General features: G+C 50.7%; 4 protein-coding genes and 1 non-coding gene across 10 annotated transcripts; 2 read left to right on the forward strand and 3 right to left on the reverse strand.

Annotated features, from left to right (window-relative positions):
• Nucleotides 1–67: 67 nt before the first annotated feature.
• Nucleotides 68–3212, reverse strand: FAM180B (family with sequence similarity 180 member B). 2 transcript variants are annotated; one of them, XM_003909957.5, is made up of 3 exons: nt 2336–3212; nt 1393–1463; nt 68–1174 (listed from the first exon to the last, which is right to left on the reverse strand). In XM_003909957.5, the coding sequence occupies exons 1-3, from the start codon at nt 2541–2543 to the stop codon at nt 779–781; spliced, it is 675 nt and encodes a 224-aa protein (XP_003910006.2). In that variant the 5' UTR covers nt 2544–3212; the 3' UTR covers nt 68–778. The 2 variants fall into 2 exon arrangements, with proteins under 2 accessions (XP_003910006.2, XP_031509295.1); XM_031653435.1 differs by lacking the exon at nt 1393–1463 and having other exon boundaries at nt 2336–2444.
• Nucleotides 3213–4625: 1413 nt separating this feature from the next.
• NDUFS3 (NADH:ubiquinone oxidoreductase core subunit S3) lies at nt 4626–10091 on the reverse strand. The gene is made up of 7 exons (XM_003909921.3): nt 9945–10091; nt 9770–9835; nt 8549–8646; nt 8187–8336; nt 6948–7073; nt 6694–6813; nt 4626–4866 (listed from the first exon to the last, which is right to left on the reverse strand). The coding sequence occupies exons 1-7, from the start codon at nt 10012–10014 to the stop codon at nt 4699–4701; spliced, it is 798 nt and encodes a 265-aa protein (XP_003909970.2). The 5' UTR covers nt 10015–10091; the 3' UTR covers nt 4626–4698.
• KBTBD4 (kelch repeat and BTB domain containing 4) lies at nt 10091–16255 on the forward strand. 4 transcript variants are annotated; one of them, XM_003909918.4, is made up of 4 exons: nt 10091–10173; nt 11064–11681; nt 13095–13201; nt 14662–16255. In XM_003909918.4, exons 1-4 carry the CDS (start codon nt 10155–10157, stop codon nt 15520–15522), a joined length of 1605 nt encoding a protein of 534 aa, XP_003909967.1. In that variant the 5' UTR covers nt 10091–10154; the 3' UTR covers nt 15523–16255. The 4 variants fall into 4 exon arrangements, with proteins under 4 accessions (XP_003909967.1, XP_003909968.1, XP_003909969.1 ...); XM_003909919.3 differs by having other exon boundaries at nt 10096–10278; XM_003909920.2 differs by lacking the exon at nt 10091–10173 and adding an exon at nt 10295–10553.
• LOC116269963 lies at nt 12503–12619 on the forward strand. Its single transcript, XR_004177753.1, has one exon. It is a non-coding gene; the product is annotated as a U5 spliceosomal RNA (small nuclear RNA).
• Nucleotides 15942–24412, reverse strand: PTPMT1 (protein tyrosine phosphatase mitochondrial 1). Of its 2 annotated transcripts, XM_009186095.3 has the most exons (4): nt 23947–24412; nt 23757–23837; nt 19182–19373; nt 15942–16978 (listed from the first exon to the last, which is right to left on the reverse strand). In XM_009186095.3, the coding sequence occupies exons 1-4, from the start codon at nt 24118–24120 to the stop codon at nt 16820–16822; spliced, it is 606 nt and encodes a 201-aa protein (XP_009184359.1). In that variant the 5' UTR covers nt 24121–24412; the 3' UTR covers nt 15942–16819. The 2 variants fall into 2 exon arrangements, with proteins under 2 accessions (XP_009184359.1, XP_009184360.1); XM_009186096.2 differs by lacking the exon at nt 19182–19373 and having other exon boundaries at nt 16631–16978.
• Nucleotides 24413–24684: the final 272 nt, after the last annotated feature.

Genomic DNA, 24684 nt, shown 5'->3' on the forward strand with positions numbered 1-24684 from the left:
GGATGGGGAGAGTGATTTGCCCAGAGCAGGAGTTAGACCGCTTATTCCGACATAGAATGACACAGGCTTCGGGAGTCCGAAACAGAACATTTTATGAGAAGAGCAACACAGAATCAGGGCCACACCTGGCCCAGCCCACCTCCGCTTGTCTCTGCTTGGTCTGCCAGCCTTACTCCCCCATCTAAGGTGTTGAGATATTGCCTCCCTACCCCAAAAGAGAAAATGTTCCTCCCTCCCCCTGTTTCCCTCCAGTCCTCCAACAGACAGAACTCAAAAAGTCTATTCTCCCAACCCAGATGGGAACTTGGAGGCTCAGGGACCCCAGATCCTTGGTTGTGCCTAAAAGGGGGTGCTCTGCACCTAGAGGATTCCTGTGAATTCCACAGGACCTATCACAGAGCGCCAGGGTAGGAGTTGGAAGGTCTGACCTGGCCTTACTTGGGGCAGCTTCCCTTTCAGCATCTCTTGAACACACTTCTCAACCCTGACCCCTGATCTCAGCACACACACACTGCCTGCAAGTCGTGCCCTTAGCTGTGTGGCCACTCCTTGCGACCCACAGCCTGGGTTCTTAGCCTCTCAAGATCCAGGAAATAAGATCGATTGGGTCGGGGTAAGCAGAGAGGGGGTGTCCAGGGTGCAAGCCAAGCCCAGAGATCTGAACACTGTGGAAAAAACCAGATGCCAGACAGAAGCCCCTGCCCAAGATGGGTCTGCCTGGGGAGTTGAGGAGGAGATGGGAGGGGGTAATGGCAGGTGAAAGAGCAAAAGGGGAGGGTCAGGGGACGGGGTCAAGGATGGAAGCCCAGGACCCCAGGGAAGGGGGCTGATCCTGGGGGCAGAAACCCTTGCATAGGTCCCAGAGTGTTTCCTGTGCCAGGAGAGTGAAGACCTGGGCCCAGCGGCCCCGTTCCTCAGCCTCACTAGCTGCGTGGAGCCGGTAGACGCAGGACAGGCCTGTGAGGAGCAGATGTTCAAAGTCCCAAGTGCTAAGAGGAGGCCCCTTCCGCAGGTCCTGGAGCTGCTGCAGCCGCTGCTCAGCGCCCTCCAAGTCACTGGGCACGTGGTGCTGCAGGAGGAGCCTGAGTCGGCGGCCTGGGTGTGTGGACGCTAGTTCCTCATCCTGGATGTGCAGCTGCCCCATGACATCCAGCTCCAGCCCAGCCCAGAGCAGCTGCAAGGGGAGGCATGTAAGGGGTGGGCTGTGGCTTGGGGAGCAGGGCGGGGAGCAAGAGTGGGCTGGGGGAGGGGGCAGAAGCAGGCAGCAGGACCCATGCTGGCTTGCCCCCGCCAACCCCTAGCAGGTCCACCCTGAGACATCCCCATTCCCAACCCTGAGCTTAGGGACCTCTGGACATGCCCACCCTCATGTCCCAGGCTGGGAGGAAAGACCTCAAACATCACTTCCGGGGCCTCTGGCTTCTGCAGGCCACCTCCCACGCTGGTGCTGTCCATGGGCTGCCCTGGGGCAGCAGAGAGGAGTCAGGCCCCTGCCATGCTACACCATGAACACCCCAGCCTCCCAGAAATGTCCCTCTGCTGCGTGGTAGAGGTCCCAAGTGCTTCATCATTCTACAAAAGGGCAGGAATGCCATCCCATGCCCCTGTTTCCCCTCCCTCTCATGCACACACATGCACATTGACATTCACTCTCCCAGGCATAGGTCTTCTGATCTCAAAAGCATCATTCCAAGCGTAGTTACCATGTTGGCAAATGCCCAGGACTCCTCCTCTAAATTGCACAATGCCCTTGGTAAAGAGCTCCAGGCCAACGGGTCACAAGACCCTTCCCCACCCTCCTCCTCTCCCTATAATCTTCGGAGTACAGAGTCACCTAAAACAGTGCCAGTGACTCTCCCAAGGACAAGGACCTCTTTGGGAAGAGCCTACTCTCCCTGCTCCTTCTCAGCAGTAAGGGAGGGAGAAGGAGGACAGGGCAGGGAGGATAGGGCAGGGGAGGATGTGAGGCAGGGACCACAGGGCCGGGGAGGATGTCTGTGGCAGCTCCCTCCGGCCCACACCTTGGGGTGTTGCCTCACCCTTGTAATGTTTGTTCCAAGCCCAGACAGGTCAAGAGACCCTGCTTTGGGCATCAGTGGGAATGAGCCCAGGGCCAGCATTAAGAGCACCTAGGGCTATCTCCCTAGTTGTCACCTGTATCTTTCCAGTTCTGGGGGGGGCGGCCCACATTGTCACCCACCACAGCACACATCACCCTGGTACCCACCATGCCCACACTTCTATGCCCGACTAGCCTCAAATAGAGCCAGCTGTTAACTGCCGTCAACCAGCAGCCTTCCTTGGCTCCTCTCCACCCACCCTGAAGCCCCGGTACCTGCATGGTGCTGGGTTGTAGTCACACCAGAGAGGAGGCAGATGGCTACCACCAGGCAAGCCAGGAACTGCAGGGTCGCAGCCATGCTCCACCACGTCCTCTGAGTTTCACTCTGTTCAGCAGTTCTCTGCTCCCTCATCTGCCTGCCACACACCTCGGCTCCAACTTTCCACTGCAGGCTGCTCCAGAGCTCTGTAATGCGTGTCATTCTTCAATGCTGAACAGGGAGGGGCTGGCTGTGGCCTCGGTCACCTCCCATGGGCTCTTTCCATCCTTTAGAAATGGGGAATCTTTGGTTGTTGGCAGGAGCCTGGCTCCCTGCTTGTCAGGCCCTCAGCCTGTTCCTGCCCAGCTGGGCGGTATGCTTAGTTAATAGGAAAAAGGTGTTTGGTAGCAAATAGCTCTAGCTTGGCCCTCCCAAAGGGTAGGAAAGAGCCCAGGCGGTAAGACCATCTTACCGTCTGCACCCTCAAAACATCCTGCAACTGAGACCAGCCCCGACACCCAGTCTGGCCCAGCCTAGCCTCCATGGAGCCCTTCAGCTGCCAAAATCATCAGCTGCAGTCTTCCAACTGCATGGCGGGCTGGCTGGGCGGCCCTGCATACAGGCAGAGCCAAGCACTCCCGTCTCAGGCACTCCGCCGCAGGCTGAACAGACCCCTAGACCAGCTGGACTAGGGAGTACTGTCTCCTGGCAGACAGACAAATCTGCAGCTCCTCAGTGGTTTTTGCCCCAGCCCTGGGACCTCTTATTTCCTAACAACATTCTTAATTCAGGGTGGGCACGGTGGCTCATGCCTGTAATCCCAGCACTTGAGGAGGGCAAGACAGGATGGCTTGAGCCTAGGAATTCGAGACCAGCCTGGGCAACATGGTGAGACCTCATCTCTACAAATAAAAAAATTAGCTGGGCATAGTGGTACACACCTGTGGTCCAGTTACTCAGGAGGCTGAGGTGGGAGGATCAGCTGAGCCCAGGCAGTCTAGACTGCAGCGAACCATGATCACACTGCTGTACTCACCCTAGCTTGGGCGACAGACCAAGACCATGTCTCAAAAAACCCCCACCAGCCCGGCGCAGTGGCTCACACCTGTAATCCCAGCACTTTGGGAGGCCGAGGCGGGCAGATCATGTGAGGTCGGGAGTTCGAGACCAGCCTGACCAACATGGACAAACCCCATCTCTACTAAAAACACAAAACTGGCTGGGTGTGGTGGCACAAGCCTGTAATCCCAGCTACTCAGGAGGCTGAGGCAGGGAATTGCTTGAACCCAGGAGGCGGAGGTTGCAGTGAGCCAAAATCATGCCATTGGCCGGGCGCGGTGGCTCAAGCCTGTAATCCCAGCACTTTGGGAGGCCGAGACGGGCGGATCACGAGGTCAGGAGATCGAGACCATCCTGGCTAACACGGTGAAACCCCGTCTCTACTAAAAATACAAAAAACTAGCCGGGCGAGGTGGTGGCGCCTGTAGTCCCAGCTACTCGGGAGGCTGAGGCAGGAGAATGGCGGGAACCCGGGGGGCGGAGCTTGCAGTGAGCTGAGATCCGGCCACTGCACTCCAGCCTGGGCGACAGAGCGAGACTCCGTCTCAAAAAAAAAAAAAAAAAAAAAATCATGCCATTGCACTCCAGCCTGAGCAACAATAGCAAAACTCTGCCTCAAAAAAAAAACAAAAAACAAAAAAAACACCATTCTCAGCTCAGGCCAGAAACCAGGAAGGTTTCTATAGCCCAAGAGTGATGGGCTGCCATGCCACACCCATCCTGAATCCCTGTGGACCATGAGAACTTTTAATTACAGCTCTAGAATTCCTCTCAGAAATACATCCATGCCTGCAGGCCACTAGGTCTGCAACTACACTCTTTAGTCCCATTAAAATAGACCCCTAGCTGAGTGTGGTGGCTCACACCTATAATCCCAGCACTTTGGGAGGCCAGTGTGGGTGGGATCATTTGAGGACAGTAGTTCAAGACCAGCCCAGGCAACACGGTGAAACCCCATCTCTACAAAAACTAGCCGGGCATGGTGACGCACATCTGTAATCCCAGCTTCTCGGGAGGCTGAGGTGGGAGAACTGCTTGAGCCCAGGAGGCAGAGGTTGCAGTGAGCCGAGATCGCGCCATTGCACTCCAGCCTGGGCAACAAGAGCAAGACTCAGAAAATAAAAAACAAAAAAACCCGTAAGACTCCCTGGTTTAGTAGTGTCTCTCTAAGGGAGCAGGGAAACACCCCTGCCTGCCTGTGTCCCCCGTCAAACATCATTTCTCCCCATTACAAGCACACACGAATTGGTGAGTCTAAGTAGGAATTTATTTACACCGACACAAGGCGCTGTCTAGTATCCACATGCCTTCCCTGGAGCTACTTGGCTTCAGGCTTCTTATCTCCGGCTTCAAGCTTGAGACTCTCCGGGGGTTGGCGATAGACTGGGAAAGCCTCCCAGGGGCTGTTCAGGTCAAATTTGCGGAACTCTTGGGCCAACTCCACCGGCTCTGCCACCACCCGCTTCACCTCATCGTCATAGCGTAACTGTAGGAGCAAAAGGCAGGCTTGAGCACTAAGGAAGTCCCTATTACGGCTACAAAGGAGCCTATTTTTCACAAGGCTATGGATGACTTCCCCAGTCCAGTTCCTCTCCGTTACTGACTCCTGTCCCAGCCTCTGTTAATAAGTCTCCATCCACACCTGTGTTACCCATCAGATCACATCCCAACCAGCTAGAGTGTGAGATTCCAAAATGTAGGATACCTCATGCCCTGCCAGCACCAGTCAGACTCCCCTGCTCACCACTCCTGCATCAGGAGCTCCCAACTGACTGCTCACCCACCCACACACTCTTATAAGGTAATGGTAAGCATCTGCCCAGGATTATAGTAGTGGGTGGCTGAAAAGAGTAGACCTAAACTGGGAGATACACAACCTCAGGCCCTGGACCCTTAGCATATTCACTGTCCAGATCTAAAGCGGTACATTTGACATGGCTTTTCTTGTTACTGGGGGATCAAATGGATGAGGTCAGGATCATCAGGTGCTAGAGTGGAGAGGCAAACCAGGTGAGGCAGATAGCAGGAGTGGGGTGAAAGGGAGAAGCAAGGGAGATAGCCCTGCCCAGAAGTAGCCTAAGAGGGAAATAGGAGCATGCAAAACACTAACACAGCAGGAGTGACTGGGGACTAAAAGACCAGGGCTAGAGCACCACTTCTCAGCATTTCTAAACAGTTACTTTGCTATAAAAGTCACGAGTAATAATATTACACACTATCTTCCTGCAAATAACCTGCAGCACCACTGAAATTCTTTATTCACGTTATTGGTCCCACCTCAGAGGTAATTCTTGAGGGCTAAACATTTGGTGTCTTCCCCATCACTGCCTTCCCAGAAAGTCAGGGCAGGGTAAAATAATCCTCTACTTTAGGTTTTAGGGACAGACTACGTCCTCAAGGCTGCCTTGATCATTAAAATTATCATTACAATAATGGATAGCACTGGCCAGGTGCGGTGGCTCACGCCTGTAATCCCAGCACTTTGAGAGGCTGAGGTGGGCAGATGGCTTGAGCCCAGGAATTTGAGAACAGTCTGGGCAACATGGAGAAACCCCATCTCTACAACAAATACAAAAATTTGCTGGACATGGTGGTGCACGCCTGTAGTCCCAGCTACTCGGAGGACTGAGAGGTGTGAGGATTACTTGAGCCTGGAGGTGGAGACTGCAGTGAGCCGTGATCGCACCACTGCACTCCATCCTGGGTGACAGAGTGAGACCCTGACACACACACATGGCATCAATTGAGCCTTTACAATACAGCAGGCTTCATACAGCATTTATTTATTTAGAGATAGGGTCTCACTCTGTCACCCAGGCTGGAGAGCAGTGGCGTGATCTTCGCTCACTGCAACCTCTGCCTCCTAGGCTCAAGTGATCCTCCCACCTCAGCCTGTTGAGCAGCCAGGACCATGGGCATGTACCACCATGCCCCGTTAATTTTTCTATTTTTTTGTAGAGATGAGGTTTCACCATGTTGTCCAGGCTGTTCTCGAACTCCTGGACTCGAGCACTACTCCTGTCTCCCAAAGTGCTGGGATTACAGGCGTGAGCCTACACATACATTATTTAATGCCTGCCACAAATCTATTAGTTAAGTGCTCTTATTATTGCCATTTTAAGATGAGAAAGCTGAGTCAGTCAAACCAAGTAACTTGCCCCAAGTTACAAAAATGAAACTAGGATCTGAATCCAGGGCCCATGCTCTTAAACCACCACAATCCACAGACCACATTTCCTGCCATTCCCAGGGATCCCCTGAGTTCCCTGCAAGTCCCTCCCTGAGACTGCTGTCCCAGTTCCAAGGCTCCTACCTCAACGTAGCCAGATAGAGGAAAGTCTTTCCGGAAAGGATGTCCCTCGAAGCCATAATCCGTCAGGATCCTTCTTAGATCAGGGTGGTTAGCAAAGAAGACTCCAAACATGTCCCAGATCTAGGAAGGAGACTCCCTCAAACAGCCAATCCATCAAGACCAACAACAGGGGAAGGGGCTACATGGCATCCCATAGTCTCAACCAGTTCTGTAACTCTGGCCCAGAGGCAGGTCCACCATATCCGGTAACTCACCTCCCTTTCATACCAGTTGGCTGCCTTGAACACAGACATAGCGGACTCAATGGGCGTCAGCTCATCTGTGTAGGTCTTCACACGGATCCGTGAGTTGAAGCGCAGAGACAGCAAGTTGTAGACAATCTAGGGAGAACAGAAGCATCTGGAGGGATGAGATGGGAGTCCCTGGTTGGGAGAGTTCTGCCCTGTGACCCTGCTTTCTATTCTGAACCTCAAATCCTCAAGATTCTCCTATGCTTACAACTACTTCCAAAGGCCCAGGCCACAGCTGTAGCTTAGCATGTCAGCATGCCTGTGTTTGTTCATACTATTCCCTTTGTCAGGAATATTTCCCTGGTCCACCTCACAAGGCTAATTCCTGGTCTCCTGCTCATGTGTTAAGATTCAGCACAAACATTTTCTCTCTTCAAAGAAGCCTCCCAGACAGGGCCAAGTGCCCCTGCTGCTTTCTTAAAGCATCCCTCTAATATCCTTTGTATTATATGTTACTACAGTAAGCTGTTTAGGTGTCTTTCTCCTTCGAGAGAGTGGGGGGGACTCTGGGAGGACAAATACTTCATGTTATTTCTCTCTCCATCCCAGAGTCTAGCAAACAGTAGATAATCAGTAAAATATTAATAGCTAAATGTATTGAAAACTTATTGTGTGCTAACAATTTACTTGACCTATCTCATTGGATCCTTACAACCATTCTATAAGATAGGGGCAGCTTTATATTTATTTTCCAGATAAGAAAATGAAAGCTCAGAAAGATTAAACAAGGGCCAGGCACCGTGGTTCATGCCTGTAATCCCAGCACTTTGGGAACCCAAGGCAGGCAGATCACGAGGTCAGGAAATTGAGACCATCCTGGCCAACATGGTGAAACCCCGTCTCTATTAAAAAAATACATAAAATTAGCCAGGTGTGGTGGCATGCACCTGTAGTCCCCGCTACTCAGGGGGCTGAGGCAGGGGAATAGCTTGAACCCAGGAAGCGGAGGTTGCAGTGAGCCAAGATCATGCCACTGCACTCCAGCCTGGCGACAGAGCAAGATTCGGTCAAAAAAAAAAAAGAAAGATTAAACAAAATATTTGAGTTATCTGAGGTCCCATGGCCATTTAGTGGCAGAACCAAGATCCAAACTTGAGATCTACTTGACTCTGAAGTCCCAGTTTAACTGCTATGCTCCATTGTTTGTTACAAACTGAAATTAATACCCTTACCCCCCAAACCTTCTCAAATCTCCCGACCGACCTCAAAACGGTTCTGCCGAGTTGGGACATCCACTGCTGTCAAGTCAACCAGGGATTTGAACTGTGCATTGGTGTGATCCCTGAGGAAAGTCAGCACTGGGATGACGCCATCAGGATGGATACAGACCTCTAACTCATTAAAGCAGGACACCTGCACACATGGAAGGGAGGGGAGAGGGAACAAAGAGCTACTGAGGGAACAGCTAACTTCAGTTGCAGTCATCTGGCTTAATGCTGAGGGAAAAGTCCAAGGTTGGGATGGAGGAGTCTGTAGTTTCTTTGAAACCAGTCTGCCCACTCCCACATGCCCTGAGAACATGGTTCTTTCTTGGCCCAGACCCAAATAACAGTGGTACGTATTACCTGAACTTGTTGGACATACTTGGGCAAGATTTCAGCCACATACTCTCCAAAAGCTGAGAGCTGCTTGTGGGCCACATCATTCCGTGGTCTGACAGTGGCTGGAATGAAAAAGCATATTTAACAAAGAAATGGAGAAGGCAAAAGCCAGCCCTGTATCCAGTCTCTTGGGCTTGTAAGGGATGTCAAATCCAGTAAAGGCTCCCTGCAGCACCCTGAGAAAGGGGCATGTGAAAGGTTTCCCTTCCAGGGAATAGAGTGATGAAAACTTGGGGAAAGTGCCACCTTAAGTACAGTCCTCAGAAAGACTCTTAATACAGCAGCTGGGGTGTTCACCTCTTCTCAAAATTACTCTACAGTTCTTCCCTCACATTACCTGCATTTCTGCTAAAGCAGTAGTCTCAGTTCTCCTGTCAGACTAAGAGCTGTTTGAGGATGGGAACCAGAACTTTTGCTTCTCTGTAACTTCTTAGCATGTAAGTTTATACCAGGTTCTCAAGATAAGAACTTCAGGGCTTGAGGAGCCCTCACAGACTGTCTCCTTGAAACCTTCCTTTTTTTTTTTGTATCAATGAGAAAACTCAGGCCAAGAAAAGGGGAAATGCTAGGTCTCCTAACTCCCAGTGCGTGCATCTTGACTGTAACATAATATGTACATACTCATTCATGCAACCCTAAACCACTGAGCACTCACACATCACAAGCTACGGAATGATGGTTAGGTTTTCCTGCCTCTGGCAGCAGGCAGGCCTACTTTGTCATTCACTAGGTCTCTGACCCTGGGCAGTTTAATTCTTTGGATTGTTTCCTGATCTATAGTAAGAAGAGTAAGATACTACCTACTCCATAAGGCTGTTGTGAGGACGAAATAAGATCATTCACTAAAACGCTTAGCGAGGTGCCAGGCACACATTAAGCACTCAACGTGAGGTACTATTATTACAGGGCTCTGAGGACTAAAGGGCACATTGCTTGCTTTCGAAGAGCTGACAGTTTAATCAGACAAAAAGGGGGCCATTGAAACGGACAAGGGACAATCAGGGCCATAACAGAGAGGCCTAAGGGTACAGGGAGGGCTCGATTCTGCATGCAGGGTGAAGACCACCGCAGTCAGGTCTCCAAGATTTGCCAGGAAGACGCAGGGAAGGGCATCCTAGGGCAAGGACAGGCACCTAGGGGGCCCCGCCGACAGTTCAGGGAAGAGCGCTGCCAGCACATACTCACGGCGCGTGTCGGCCCCGGCGCTCTCCCGCCTCACTGGCAGCAACAGAACTGAGGGTCGCCCAGCCCCTGCACAGGGAGATAAAAGGCACAGACGCGCGGGGTGAGGCCTGAAGAGCTCTCTGCACTGGGCACGCCGCTGCGCCTGACCCCGGTCTCAGTTAGCTGCCCCTCTCACCCCTCGTCAGCGCCGCGGCCCCCACGATTCCACGCCACCACAGCCTAGCTGCCGCTGCCGCAGCCGCCATGTTACCCAGACGCAGACTAGGCAGCGGACGGAAAGACAGCAGGAGACGGAGCCCCAAGGACACGGACCGGAAGCGGAAGTGTGTAGCAGATCTTCTTCCGGGCGGACGTGGAGCCGGAAGCAGAGGTTCCGGGCTCCGGGATGAAAGGAGGGAACGCAGGTGAGAAAGCAAGACAGGCAGGTAGGGAAACCGTAAGGTGAGCGTGGTCCTAGCTCCGTGTGGCAAAGCCTGGAGAGAAGGCGAGGACGCTGAAGAACCAGACGGGTGAGAGGAGGGGAGGGGGCGGGCGTTCTGGGTTCTGCACTACACACCCCTCCCCCGCTCTCAGCCAAGCTTTTGACGAGGGCGGGCGGGCCTGAGTGGGAAGAACGGTTTCCCTGGCGACGGTTTCCCAGGCGACTTCAGGTGGAGCGGGGATATTACACAGGGCGATGGGCCTCCCATTGCCCCGGCCTGAGGGCGGCTGGACTTGAGTTCTGGGACGCAGCCTTAGGGAGTCTTTCGAGCGAGCGGGGAAAGTAGCTCAGAAGAGAGCAAATGTGAGACTGACGTATATCCCAGGCTAGGCCTCATATGGAGCGTCTTAACTCCATGCGCGGGGAAGGAGAGGACCTGGCCACTAGGCCGGGGCGGGGGGTCCTTTTTGTCTGATTCTGCTGCCTCGAACTTCACTAGTTTTATGCCCAGTTATTTGGTTAGTAAGGCTTTTACGGTCACAGGCCTCCCCCAGCCCTTTGCTTTCATATATTAACCTAAATCCCAAGTCTTTTGTTAATATCATGGAACGGAATTATTCCGTGTTTTCTCAGGAAAACACCCAGAGTTGGAACTTTTATTTATTTCATTAGCGGAGTGGTGCCACTGGGGAGAACGAACCCAGGTTTGGTTAAAGGATAGCGTCAGGGACATCATGGACAGGACCAGGACTAAGGCCAATCTGGACCCACTTTGCTGTCACTTCTTCCGTTTCCCTCCCTGAGTTGGACAGTTGGATTCACAGATTATGGCTGTGAATTCCGCAAGTTACTCAAGGTGGTGTTGCTTTGCAGACAGCTGGCAGAGAGAGAAGTTGGCTAGCATGGAATCACCAGAGGAGCCTGGAGCATCCATGGATGAGAACTACTTTGTGAACTATACTTTCAAAGATCGGTCACACTCAGGCCGTGTGGCTCAAGGCATCATGAAACTGTGTCTAGAGGAGGAGCTCTTTGCTGATGTCACCATTTCGGTGGAAGGCCGGGAGTTTCAGCTCCATCGGCTGGTCCTCTCAGCTCAGAGCTGCTTCTTCCGATCCATGTTCACTTCTAACCTGAAGGAGGCCCACAACCGGGTGATTGTGCTGCAGGATGTCAGTGAGTCTGTTTTCCAGCTCCTGGTTGATTATATCTACCATGGGACTGTGAAACTTCGAGCTGAGGAGTTGCAGGAAATTTATGAGGTGTCAGACATGTATCAGTTGACATCTCTCTTTGAGGAATGCTCTCGGTTTTTGGCCCGCACAGTGCAAGTGGGAAACTGCCTTCAGGTGATGTGGCTGGCAGATCGGCACAGTGATCCTGAGCTCTATACTGCTGCCAAACACTGTGCCAAGACCCACCTGGCCCAGCTGCAGAATACAGAGGAATTTCTCCACTTGCCTCACCACCTACTCACAGATATCATCTCGGGTAAGTTTAGGGAGGGGACACAGCATACGCAGTTACTTGGCTGTGATGTTCAGTGAATGTTCTAGTTTAGGAGAAAGGAACCCTCATGCTTCCTGGTGTTAGTTTACATTATTATTCCTGCATTCTTACTGAGATAACCTGCTAAGAAAGATTGAGTTGAGATTCAGTGTAATTGCTGTCAGAGACACAGTGTGTTAGAGGAAGAAGCCAGGAAAATTAAAGCACAACACTTAACCACACAAAAGTACTGAGGAGTGATTTGTATTATACTCTAATTTCTCCTGTACTTTGGATGTCCCGGTGGGTCTAATTACCTATGTAAATTGGTGATGAGGTAAGATATCTAAGACTAAAAACTTTTTTAGTGATGGGCCAACGTCAGGAAACAATCCTAACCCTGCAAGTGAGATATAACCATACTTAAGGTGTGAGGTTGGCTAGGCACGGTGGCTCACGCCTGTAATCCCAACACTTTGGGAGGGTGAGGTGGGCGGATCACCTGAGGTCAGGAGTTCGAGACCACCCTGGCCAACATGGTGAAATCCCGTCTCCACAAAAAAATACAAAAATTAGCTGGATGTGGTGGTGGGCACCTGTAGTCTCAGCTAATTGGGAAGGCTGAGGCAGGAGAATCACTTGAACCCGGAGGCAGAGGTTGCAGTGAGCCAAGATCATGCCACTGCACTCCAGCTTGGGCAACAGAGCAAGACTCCATCTCAAAAAAAAAAAAAAATAGTGTGAGCTCTACAGCTTAGTAGGTTGCTTCCATGGCAGATGGGAGCATATCGAGCCATCCATTTTCATTTAAAAAAGCAAGGCACATATTCTGGTTTTTCTTCAGATTGTATAAATATTTTGCCTTTTACTAAAGATTTCCATGGAGAGGAACAGTTGTGAGTCTTTACCCAACTTTTTGAGGCCTCATGTAACACGAGACTACTTTAAAAAAAAAGCAAGGCATGCCAGGCATGATGGCTCATGCCTGTAATCCCAGCACTTTGGGAGGCCAAGGAGGGAGGATCGCTTGATGCCAGGAATTTGAGACCAGCCTGGACAACATAGCGAGACCTTGTCTATACAGAAAATAAGAAAATTAGCCAGGCGGGGTGGTGCACACCTGTAGTCCCAGCTACTTGGGAGGCTGTAGCAGGATTGCTGGAGCCCAGGAGGTTGAGGCTACGGTGATGGTGATTGTGCCATTGCATTCCTGCCTGAGCGACAGGGTGAGACCCTGCCCCCCACCCAAAAAAAAGGCAATTTCAGGTTAATTTCATGTATATGTGTATGTATGCATGGACATATATACACATGCCCAGCAGTAGTCTAATAAAGCGGTTCACATCTTTAAAGTCCCTTACTCTGAATTTCTCTTTCGGATCGTCATTGACCATGCCTTTCCTCTGGCTCTCACAGATGGAGTTCCATGTTCTCAGAACCCAACAGAGGCAATAGAAGCCTGGATTAACTTTAATAAAGAGGAAAGAGAGGCTTTTGCAGAGTCACTCAGGACAAGCTTGAAGGTAAGGCAAATCTCTTAATTGTTGAGACTGCACACTCCATGCATTCTCGCCATCAGGTAACCTGGCCTTTTTTTTTTTTTTAAGACGATTTTTGCTTTGTCGCCCAGGCTGGAGTGCAGTGGCGCAATCTCAGCTCACTGCAACCTCCACTTCCCAGTTTCAGGCGATTCTCCTGCCTCAGCCTCCCAAGTAGCTGGGATTACAGGTGCTGCCACCACGCCTGACTAATTTGTGTATTTTTTAGTAGAGATGGGGTTTCACCACATTGGCCAGGCTGGTCTGGAACTCCTGACCTCAGATGGCCCGCCTGCCTCTGCCTCCCAAAGTGCTGGGATTACAGGTGTGAGCCACTGTGCCTGGCCTAACCTGGCCTCTTTGTGTGTATGTATGTGTGTCTGTGTGAGAGAGAGAGAGATGGAGTTTCGCTCTTGTCACCCAGGCTAGAGTGTGATGGTGCGATCTCGGCTCACTGCAACCTCCGCCTCCTGGGTTCAAGTGATTTTTCTGCGTCAGCCTCCCAAGTAGCTGGGATTTCAGACGCCCACCACCACACCCAGCTAATTTTTGTATTTTTAATAGAGACGGGTTTCACCATGTTGGCCAAGCTGGTCTCATTCCTGACCTCAGGTGATCCGCCCGCCTTGGCCTCCCAAAGTGTTGGGATTACAGGCGTGAGCCAATGCGCCTGACCTAACCTGGCCTCTTTTTGATGGCCAGGTTATGAATGGTCATCTGTGTTCGTTTTTGCTTTTTTTTTTTTTGAGACAGAGTCTCACTCTGTTGCCCAGGCTGGAGTGTAATGGCATGATCTCAGCTCACTGCAACCTCCACCTCTCGGGTTCAAGCAATTCTGTCTAAGCCTCCCGAATAGCTGGGACTACAGGCGCATACCACCACGCCCAGCTAATTTTTGTATTTTTAGTGGAGACAGGGTTTCACCATATTGGTCAGGCTGGTCTCGAACTCTTGAGCTTAGATGATCTACCCACCTCAGCCTCCCAAAGTGCTGGGATTACAGGTGTGAGCAACCGCGCCTGGCCATCTCTGTTTTTTTAATTTTTTATATTTATTTATTATTTTTTTGAATAAGTCATCTCTGGCTTGAAGTTGATGTAAGCTGGGGAGAAGGATGTCTTTGTAACCCCAGAACCACCAATCTATGAGCTTTCAAAGTTCCTTGAGAACTACTTTCATCAAGTTAACAATCTTAATCACCCTTTGTCCAAAGCACCAGCTTATGAGAGTTTTAAAAGTTACAAGGGTGAATACAAGATTCTCCTCCCGGCATAAATTGCCTCAAAGAAAGTGACTAGAGGACAGTTGGATGCCATACAGTAATTAGAGAGTAGTATGTTAAAGCTAGGTACAGGTGTGAAGTCCGGGATCTTAAGGATATGTGTCTTAGCGGAGCCTTAGCCTAGAACTTAACAGCTGTCATATAATTTTAATTTTGCCAATAGGAAATTGGGGAGAATGTGCACATTTACCTGATTGGGAAAGAGTCATCTCGTACCCACTCGTTGGCTGTGTCCTTGCACTGTGCAGAAGATGACTCCATCAGTGTAAGTGGCCAAAACAGCTTGTGCCACCAGATCACTGCGGCCTGCAAGCATGGTGGAGACTTGTATGTGGTGGGAGGGTCCATCCCACGGCGCATGTGGAAGTGCAACAATGCCACCGTTGACTGGGAGTGGTGTGCTCCTTTGCCTCGGGACCGGCTCCAGCACACCCTGGTGTCTGTGCCCGGGAAAGATGCCATATATTCACTGGGTGGCAAGACACTGCAAGATACCCTCTCCAATGCAGTCATTTATTATCGCGTAGGTGATAATGTGTGGACAGAGACAACCCAGCTAGAGGTGGCTGTGTCAGGGGCTGCTGGTGCCAACCTCAACGGGATCATCTACTTACTGGGGGGGGAGGAGAATGATCTGGACTTCTTTACCAAACCTTCCCGACTCATCCAGTGCTTTGACACAGAGACAGACAAATGCCATGTGAAGCCCTATGTGCTGCCCTTTGCAGGCCACATGCACGCAGCTGTGCATAAAGATCTGGTGTTCATCGTGGCTGAAGGGGACTCCCTGGTATGTTACAATCCCTTGCTAGACAGCTTCACCCGGCTTTGCCTTCCTGAGGCCTGGAGCTCTGCCCCATCCCTCTGGAAGATTGCCAGCTGTAACGGGAGCATCTATGTCTTCCGGGACCGATATAAAAAGGGGGATGCCAACACCTACAAGCTTGACCCTGCCACTTCAGCCGTAACTGTCACAAGAGGTATTAAGGTGCTGCTTACCAATTTGCAGTTTGTGTTGGCCTAAGGCTGTGGGGAGGGGAGGAGAGCTGCTCACTCCTTTTCCCTCCCCATCCAAACTCAAAGTCCCCCGGGCCCCAATTCAGAGTAATGTATTTTTTGGCACATACTAGAAAGGCAGTGCCTCAGCCCTTCCCTGAACCCATGGAGGTGTTCTGTTTGGGGCTTTTTAGACTGCTGCTGCTCAACTGGTTGCTTGAACTGACAGTAGGCCAGCCTGTTCTCTGCCATCCCCTAGTCATTGTGTGCCTCACCACAGCTTGCTTAGAGCAAGCTGTTTCTCAGACCTTAGGCACAGCCTCTCCTCTTTACCTGATCAATGTTAAATATAAGCACCCCTGATCCCAGGACATAAGGAAAGATGCCCAATTGTACTTTTGTTCTATAACCTATGAAATGGCTAGTTGATCATTTTTCCACAAAGAATTAGGTGTTAAGAGTTTTCCTTCAGGCTTTACTTAGGAGAATGGACTAAGCTGAAGGTGTACTTCACCAGCAAGAGTCAACTCTAGAATTCAGGACGTTCCTTCTATTGTTTTCTCATCCATCTGTCAGGAAATGTAACTTTGGTTTTATTTTTGGTTTATTCCAAGGGGTAAGCCAGAAAATAGAAATGATTATTTCTGATTAATAGCAGAAACTTTTTCAAGCTCAAATATGTAAGGTGTCTGCTCTTTTAAAAGCTCTAAGCTAAGTCAAGAGCTAGGAAGTGTTGATACAAATAAAAGTTTTTGAAGGGATATGTGTGTCTGTGTTGAATTCCGAAGGGGTGACTTTGAAGGGGCGAGAGTGTTTCATTCCCTCAGGGGGACTCCTTACGTACCATCACATGGCTCAGTCTGCAGCAGTCCTGACTGCGCCCATGCTCCCACTTCTCCAGACAGGATCCCTACTCCACAGGGCCAGTGAGACTCAGATTCTGACAGTGGCAAAGACCCAGAGCTGAGTTTCCTTTTTTCTAGCGCTAAGTCTTTTGAGTTGTGGTGCTAAATATTATTAGGCACAATATTAGGTACATAATAGATTTTTGTTAAAATACTTCTTTAGCTCTATTCAAGAAAAGAAGGTGGCCCCATCTCTGTCCTGTATCCCATGAATACAAGCCACACTAAATCTTTTCCTTTCTAGCCACACAACAGTGTTATTTCAAGAAAACGAAACAAGACAGAGAAAGCAAAATTACCTATTACCTATTGGCACATTTTGGTTATGTCAAGTCTGGGCTTAAGCCCTGTGGGTCCTGTTAAGCTTTTTTTATTCTGTATCAAGCAGGAGTGTCTTGAGTTCTTTCTAATCCACATACATCATGTCTTTGAAGTGTCAAAAGTCCCATCCTTTGCTGCCCCTGCAGTAACCTGCTTGTGGAACTCTTTAAGAACATCCAGCTGGCCAGGCCTGATGTGGATGTAAGACCGGATCTTGGCGATGGCTCTTACAGCCTCCTCTGGACTCCATCTGTGCACCTGAAGTACAGGGTTGAGAAATCAGCAGAGAAAGAAAGAAGCAGGTGTCAGGCCGGGCGCGGTGGCTCAAGCCTGTAATCCCAGCACTTTGGGAGGCCGAGATGGGCGGATCACAAGGTCAGGAGATCGAGGCCATCCTGGCTAATACGGTGAAACCCCATCTCTACTAAAAAATACAAAAACTAGCCGGGCGAGGTAGTGGGCGCCTGTAGTCCCAGCTACTCGGGAGGCTGAGGCAGGAGAATGGCGTAGACCTGGGAGGCGGAGCTTGCAGTGAGCTGAGATCCGGCCACTGCACTCCAGCCTGGGTGACAGAGCGAGACTCCGTCTCAAAAAAAAAAAAAAAAAAAAAAAGAAGCAGGTGTCAACGTGCCCTTGACACATGAGCAGGTGCTAAAGGACTTTGAGAGTTTCATTTCTTTGGAAACTCCATTTTGGAGGCATTAAAAATCATGCTCCTTGTATTATAAATGGGAGAGTACTGTAACCACTGCAGTCAGCCAGTCTCACAATACTATGCAACAGGACAGGTGGAAAGTCAGTCTTTCTACCCAATTCTTGCTCTGCCAAATCCTAGAAAAAGAAAGTTGCACATGAGAAGCTGAGGTCCTAAGTTCAAGACTGCCTCAGCCTACTCCACATTCTCTCCGAGCTGGGCTTTTGGTTAAAAGAACTTCTAGGAACAAGTATGCAATAGATGTTTTGTTTGTTTGTTTTTTATTGAGACAGTGCCTCGCTGTGTCACCCAGGCTGGAGTGCAGTGGCGATTCCAGCTCACTGCAAGCTCCGCCTCCCGGGTTCATGCCATTCTCCTACCTCAGCCTCCCGAGTAGCTGGGACTACAGGTGCCCGCCACCACGCCCAGCTAATTTTTAGTATTTTTAGTAGAGACGAGGTTTCACCGTGTTAGCCAGGCTCAATCTCCTGACCTCGTGATCCGCCCGCCTCTGCCTCCCAAAGTGCTAGGATTACAGGCGTGAGCCACCGCGCCCGGCCTGCAGTAGATGTTTTTATGCAACTTGTCACCATGGCTAGAAAAACAAGTACTCATAATTTAAATAGGAGGGTTTAACATGTCCTAAGGATACTCATTGGTTTAGAACTGAACAGAACCAAGAAAATACAGATTTCTAGCTTGCTAATTCAATTCTCACTGGGTGCAAAATACCCTCCTGAGACCCTGAGTCCAGCAGAGTCCTTATGACCGAAATTTTAGTATTGTTCAACTACATACATACACACCAGTCCACAGTAACACAAGGCCAAACTTAGCTATTCACATGACTTAGAAAACGCTCTGTGGGAGCCATTTTGTAACTCAGGTTACAAAATGATGATGGACTACAGGGTATTTGTTTCTCCTAAATATTTTTAAAGCATCCCACCTGCCAATCATGACAAATTAACAGGCAGAATCTAGTTTGGAGCCTGTTTCCAGAAACTAATATCCAGAACTTGACTCTGGAATACTTGAAGAAACTTGAGTACTATAAAGCTGAAAATGATCATCACTATTATCTACAGTATTGTTCCCTGACATGGTATTAGAACAAGTGTCTAGCCTTTTGCTGGGGTTGAATATCTTTTGCAACTCCATTTTTAGAGTGCCCGCTGTAGCCAGCACTTGATGTAATTTCTTATTTAAACTTCATAATACATTTAGTTTGAGAAAACAGCATTAGGTATCAGTCACTTTTGCTGATCCTCACTGGCAGGCGGCAGAGCCCCAGGTTAGCCTGTCACAAGGCTCAGGTGCTTTCCATCATACCACACCACCTCCCAACAGCCTGAAATCAAGCACACAGCTCCTTCCAACAAGGCCCACCAGTAGACCATGCTATTGAAGTCCTGGAAATCTGCTATAAATGGGACCAGAAAGATTTTTTTTTTTTTTTTTTTTTTGAGAGAGGGTTTCACTGTGTCGGCCATGCTGCAGTGCAGTGGCACAAATCATGGCTCACTGCAGCCTCTACCTACCGGGCTCAGGTGATCCTTCCATCTCAGCCTCCCAAGTAGCTGGGACTACAGGTGCACACCACCAAACCGAGCTAACCTTTTGTATTTTTTGTAGAGATGGCTTTGCCATGTTGCCCAGTCTGGTCTCAAACTCCTGGGCTCAAGCCATCCTCCCACTTCAAGCCTCCCAAAATGCTAGGATTGTAAGCATGTACCACGATGCCCAGCCCAGAAAGAACTTTTGTACCTGAATCAGGTATGCTGCCACCATAGTGGCACTCCTGGAGCGCCCAGCCTTACAATGCACGTAGACACACTGGCCCAGCGACTGGTACTTGAGAGCAAATTGGACTCCCTTCTGGAGGTTGTCCAAGGTAGGGATCCCAGTCATGTCTACTGTGCTGAGCCGCAGCTGCTCGACTCCTAGTCTCTTCCACTCCTGGAACCAGGTCCACCAGTATGAAAAAGAATGAAAAAAACCTGATGTGGGTGGGATGATAAGGGGCTCCTAAGAGGCAGCAAAGCAACAGGGAAGTTTCAGGGTTTACTACAATGGGAATACACTGTTTCCTGTTTTCTAAAATAGAAACTCCTTACAGAAATGCTTTTTTTCCCATTCCGGGTGAGGACAGAAATGTCTTTAAAATGGCTGGCCTACATAGTTGGTTTTTCATCAAACAGCAGCTATGCTGCTGAGTTAGAATTATGTCCAAGATTTAAAGTGTTCCTTTTCTTTTATTACGACAGAGTCTCGCTCTGTTGCCCAGGCTGGAGTGCAGTGGTGTGATCTCAGCTCACTGCAACCTCCACCTCCCAGGTTCAAGCGATTCTCCTGCCTCAGCCTCCTGAGTAGCTGGGCCCACAGGCACGTGCCACCAAGCCTGGCTAATTGTATTTTTAGTAGAGACGGGATTTCATCATGTTGGCCAGGATAGTCTCGAACTCCTAACCTCAGGTCATCTGCCCGCCTCAGCCTCCCAAAGTGCTGGGATTACAGGTGTGAGCCACCACACCAGCAGGTAAAGTGTTCTTAAACTACCCTTTGTGTACTTGAATATTTAGCTGCAAAATATTAGCTATATATATTTTAGCTGCAAAAAATTCAGCTGCAAACATCTTAACATTTTATTTCGGCCGGGCATGGTGGCTCACGCCTGTAATCCCAACGATTTGTAAGGCTGAGGTGGGCAGATCACCTAAGGTCAGGAGTTCGAGACCAGCCTGGCTAACATGGTGAAACCCTGTCTCTAATAAAAATACAAAAATTAGCCAGGCCTGGTGGCGGACGCCTGTAATCCCACCTACTAGGGATGCTGAGGCAGGAGAATTGTTTAACCCAGGAGAGAGAGGTTGCAGTGAGCAGAGATCACACCATTGTATTCCAGCCTGGGTGACAAGAGAAAAACAACATCTCAAAAAATATACATATTTTATTTTAGAGACACGATCTTGCTATGTCGCTCAGGTCAGAGAGCAGTGGTGTGCAATCATGGCTCCCTGCAGCTTCAAACTCCTAAGCTCAAGCAGTCCTCCCACCTCTGCCTCCTGAGAAGCTGTGACTACAGCTGCACGCCACTGTGCCTCGCTAATTTTGTTATTTTTGTGTGTGGAGATGGGGGTCTCGCTATGTTGCCCAGGCTGGTCTCAATCTCCTATCCTCAAGCCATCCTCCTGTCTCAGCCTCCCAAAGTGTTGGGATTACAGGCATGAGCCACCAGGCCCAGCCAGTGTAACTTTTTTTTGTATAATTTTGGCACCTGTGTAGTGATTCAGCTGCAGATTTGGGGTACAATATTTTGCCAGGGCTTTCTATTTCTCTGTCCATAAGTCTCCTCTTTTTTTACCACTTTTTTTTGAGGAAGCACATGGTAGAAAATAGGGTTATCATTTTAAAATTAAAAGAATGGGCCAGGCGCAAGACTCCGTCTGGAAAACAAAAAAAACAAAAAAAAAAAATTAAATTAAAACAATGCACTGACCTTCATTAGTGCAATGTCATCACTTACAAAGAAGAAATAGGTGGCCAGGTGCGGTGGCTCACGCCTGTAATCCCAGATTTTGAGAGGCCAAGGTGGGTGAATCGCCTGAGGTCAGGAGTTCGAGATGACTCTGGCCAACATGGCGAAACCCTATCTCCACAAAAAATACAAAAATTAGCCAGGCATGGTGGCGGGCACCTGTAATTCCAGCTACTTGGGAGGCTGAGGCAGGAGAATCACTTGAACCGGGAGGCAGACGTTGCAGTGAGCCGAGACTGCACCATTGCACTCCAGCCTGGACAATGGAGTGAGATGTGAGACTCTGTCTCAAAAAAAAAAAAAAAGAAGAAATAGGAGAAATAAGGTTTCTGGCAACTGGGCAAACTTTATGCTTTAAGACTTCAGGGCCGGGCGCGGTGGCTCAAGCCTGTAATCCCAGCACTTTGGGAGGCCGAGGCAGAGATCAAGTCAGAGGAGATGAGACCATCCCTGGCTAACAGTGAAATCTCTACTAAAAAATACTACAAAAAACAAAAAACTTGCTTGGTGGTGGCTGAGCGCCTGTAGTCCCAGCTACTTGGGAGGCCTGAGGCAGAGGAAGAATGGCTGGGAACCCGGGAGGCGGAGCTTGCAGTGAGCTGAGGATCGGCCTGCAGCACTCCAGCCTGGGCGACCAGGCAAGACTCCGTCTCAAAAAAGACTTTAGATATCCTCCAGCTACTCCCATTTATTGCTCCTTAGCCAGCCAGAGTGCTCCGGAGACTGTATGGTTCTGAATGAAGGTCAGCTTTTTTTTTTTTGAGATGGAGTCTCGCTCTGTCGCCCAGGCTGGAGTGCAGTGGCCGGATCTCAGCTCACTGCAAGCTCCGCCTCCCGGGTTCACGCCATTCTCCTGCCTCAGCCTCCTGAGTAGCTGGGACTACAGGTGCCCGCCACCTCGCCGGGCTAGTTTTTTGTATTTTTTAGTAGAGACGGGGTTTCACCATTTTGGCCAGACTGATCTCAAACTCCTGACCTCACACGATCCACCCACCTCAGCCTCCCAAAGTGCTGGGATTACAGGCGTCAGAGCTACCACGCCTAGCCAAGTCACAAATATTTCCAGCCAAGTCACAAATATTTTTAAGGTTTCAAAAAATCCTCAGGTTGAAATAATAGTATCTTCATCATGCTATATCAGTAAAACAAATGAGAAAGATAATTGTTTAGTGCTATTAGATGCCAAACACTATAAAGATAGGGCAACATTTTTTTTTTTTTTTTTTTTTTTTTTTTTTTTTACGGCGTCGGGCTCTGTCGCCCAGGCTGGAGTGCAGTGGCCGGATCTCAGCTCACTGCAAGCTCCGCCTCCCGGGTTTACGCCATTCTCCTGCCTCAGCCTCCCGTGTAGCTGGGACTACAGGCGCCCGCCACCTCGCCCGGCTAGTTTTTTGTATTTTTTAGTAGAGACGGGGTTTCACCGTGTTAGCCAGGATGGTCTCGATCTGCTGACCTCGTGATCCGCCCGTCTCGGCCTCCCAAAGTGCTGGGATTACAGGCTTGAGCCACCGTGCCGGGCCGGGCAACATTTTTAATCACATTGTAGATAACATCTTCTTTTTTGGGGGGGGGGGGATGGAGTCTCGCTCTGTCGCCCAGGCTGGAGTGCAGTAGCCGGATCTCGGCTCACTGCAAGTTCCGCCACCCGGGTTTACGCCATTCTCCTGCCTCAGCCTCCCGAGTAGCTGGGACTACAAACGCCCGCCACCTCGCCCGGCTACTGTTTTGTATTTTTTTAGTAGAGACGGGGTTTCACCGTGTTAGCCAGGATGGTCTCGATCTCCTGACCTCGTGATCCGCCCTTCTCAGGTTCCCAAAGTGCTGGGATTACAGTCTTGAGCCATCGCGCCCGACCAGATAACATCTTCTAATAACCATTGTGGAAGATTCCACAAACAAGCCAGTCACATTTAATGAAAGTTATGCTTTAGGCCTAAACTTCGTTATGAGAGAACTTTGTAGTTCCACCATGATTTCTAACATATGGCTAAAAATTACCCCAAATCAGAGCCAAATTAACTCTACAGTTTTATGAAAAATGTGGGGAGGGGGACGTGTTAAGGGGGTGCTTTTCTTCTTATAGTTGGCAGGGCCTTCATCTGGAATCCTTAACACTGGGAATGCTGACCCATACTCAGAGCTCAAAGTGCAGAAAGAATGAATGAAATCAGGAAGGCACAGGAAAGTTGCCTTTCAATTTTAGTTTCTGATTTTGTTTACCGAAATAAGAATACATTACATTCGTTCACAAAGGAGAAATCAGACTTTGTCAACTTGCACTTTTTTTTCTTTTTTTTTTTTTTTTTTTTGAGACTGTTTCACTCCTGGCGCCCAAGGCTGGGCTGGAATGCAAGATGTCAGCTCACTGCAACCTCCACCTCCCCGGCTCAAGTGATTCTCCTGCCTTAGCCTCCCAAGTAGCTGGGACTACAGGCGCACGCTACCATTCCCGGCTACTTTTTGTATTTTTGTAGAGATGGGGGCCTCGCCATGTTGCCCAGGTTGGTCAGGAACTCCTGGGCTCAAGTGATCTGCCCGCCTCCTCCTCCCGCCTCCCAAAAGTGCTGGGATTACAGGCGTGAGTCACCGCGCCCGGCCCAACTTGAACTTTTAAACAAACGCCTTTCACAGTTTCTAGCCTACCTCCAGGTGCCGTTTAGAGGACCAGACTGGAGGCAAAGCAGCTTGGGACGCCTGGCTCTGGGGCATGATGACCTCCCCCAAACTTCTCTAGCCGTCCCAGGCCCAGGGCGGTGGGCGAGGGGAGCGGGCCCCCGAGCCTGCCCCGCGGCCCGGTCCCTCACCTGTGAAGAGTGGCACAGGAACCTCGTCTCATACTCCTCGTTCATGGTGATCACCCCGCGCACGTTCTCGTCCTGTACCAGCTGCCGAGGCAAAGAGGTGGCTCAGCAAAGACGGTGGAGACCCCAGCGGCCCGACAGAGACGGAACGGCGGGGACGGGGCAGGTGCCCTGGCTCCCCGGCCTGGCTCACCTGGCGCGTCAAGCTCCGCAACGGCAGCGCGCCCAGCAGCACTGTGGGGTCGATGCGGTGGTACCAGTCCCGGTGCGCCCGACCCGGCACCTTCCCGCGGAACAGGGTGTAGAGCAGCGTCGGGTAGAAGAGCACCCGCGCCAGGCCGGCCTCCAGCAGCGCGGTGGCCGCCATCCCGCGCCACCCGGCCCGGCGCAGAGGCGACCCATCGGCCCCCGCGCTCACGGTCTGGACCCGCGAGAAGAGCAGGCGGGTGCCGGGGCGGGGCTGCCAGCTGCACGAGGCCTCTCGCGGGCTCGCACCGGGTGACGGCGGGGCTGGCCTGGAGCCCCCGGGGCGGGCCGCGGGGCTCTGGAGGAGGGCCCTGCGGTCTCGGGGGAGGGACCGAGGACTCCTGGGCGGGAAACTGGAACCCCGGCCAAGGGAGAGCGCGTCGCGGGCCAGACACGTGTGAGCCCCGTAGCGTGGGAAACTGAGGCCCTCGCCTGTGGCCGGTGACCTCCTTCCTCCGAGGGAAGGGGTGTGACCCCAGGGGAGGAGAGCAGGAAGGACACTCCCTCCAACCCTCGACCAGAGAAGGGGGCAGTGACCCTAAGTGCGGGTGTGACCCCACCAAAGGGAAGAAAAGACAAGGAAGAGGCTGTGTGCCAGGTAGCCCTGAAGAGGAGAGTGGAAGGACTTAGAGCTTTCAAACAGTGGAGCTACCTGGGTGAGGGCCTGATCCCAGGGTGAACAGGG

This window comes from Papio anubis, chromosome 12 (assembly GCF_008728515.1).
Source record: "Papio anubis isolate 15944 chromosome 12, Panubis1.0, whole genome shotgun sequence".
Lineage (NCBI taxonomy): Eukaryota > Metazoa > Chordata > Mammalia > Primates > Cercopithecidae > Papio > Papio anubis.

Coding starts and splice junctions, on each gene's coding strand:
- FAM180B (XM_003909957.5), bottom strand. CDS start 2,543: ATGACACGCATTACAGAGCTCTGGAGCAGCCTGCAGTGGAAAGTTGGA. Junction 1,464..2,335: donor TACAACCCAGCACCATGCAG/GTACCGGGGCTT, acceptor CTGCTGCCCCAG/GGCAGCCCATGGACAGCACC. Junction 1,175..1,392: donor CCCCGGAAGTGATGTTTGAG/GTCTTTCCTCCC, acceptor CTCCCCTTGCAG/CTGCTCTGGGCTGGGCTGGA.
- NDUFS3 (XM_003909921.3), bottom strand. CDS start 10,014: ATGGCGGCTGCGGCAGCGGCAGCTAGGCTGTGGTGGCGTGGAATCGTG. Junction 9,836..9,944: donor GGCCGCGGCGCTGACGAGGG/GTGAGAGGGGCA, acceptor CTCCCTGTGCAG/GGGCTGGGCGACCCTCAGTT. Junction 4,867..6,693: donor CTCTATCTGGCTACGTTGAG/GTAGGAGCCTTG, acceptor TTGCTCCTACAG/TTACGCTATGACGATGAGGT.
- KBTBD4 (XM_017948404.1), top strand. CDS start 11,018: ATGGCTGTGAATTCCGCAAGTTACTCAAGGTGGTGTTGCTTTGCAGAC. Junction 11,682..13,094: donor ACTCACAGATATCATCTCGG/GTAAGTTTAGGG, acceptor TGGCTCTCACAG/ATGGAGTTCCATGTTCTCAG. Junction 13,202..14,661: donor CACTCAGGACAAGCTTGAAG/GTAAGGCAAATC, acceptor TTTTGCCAATAG/GAAATTGGGGAGAATGTGCA.
- PTPMT1 (XM_009186095.3), bottom strand. CDS start 24,120: ATGGCGGCCACCGCGCTGCTGGAGGCCGGCCTGGCGCGGGTGCTCTTC. Junction 23,838..23,946: donor TGCGGAGCTTGACGCGCCAG/GTGAGCCAGGCC, acceptor TTGCCTCGGCAG/CTGGTACAGGACGAGAACGT. Junction 19,374..23,756: donor TCCTGTGCCACTCTTCACAG/GTGAGGGACCGG, acceptor ACCTGGTTCCAG/GAGTGGAAGAGACTAGGAGT.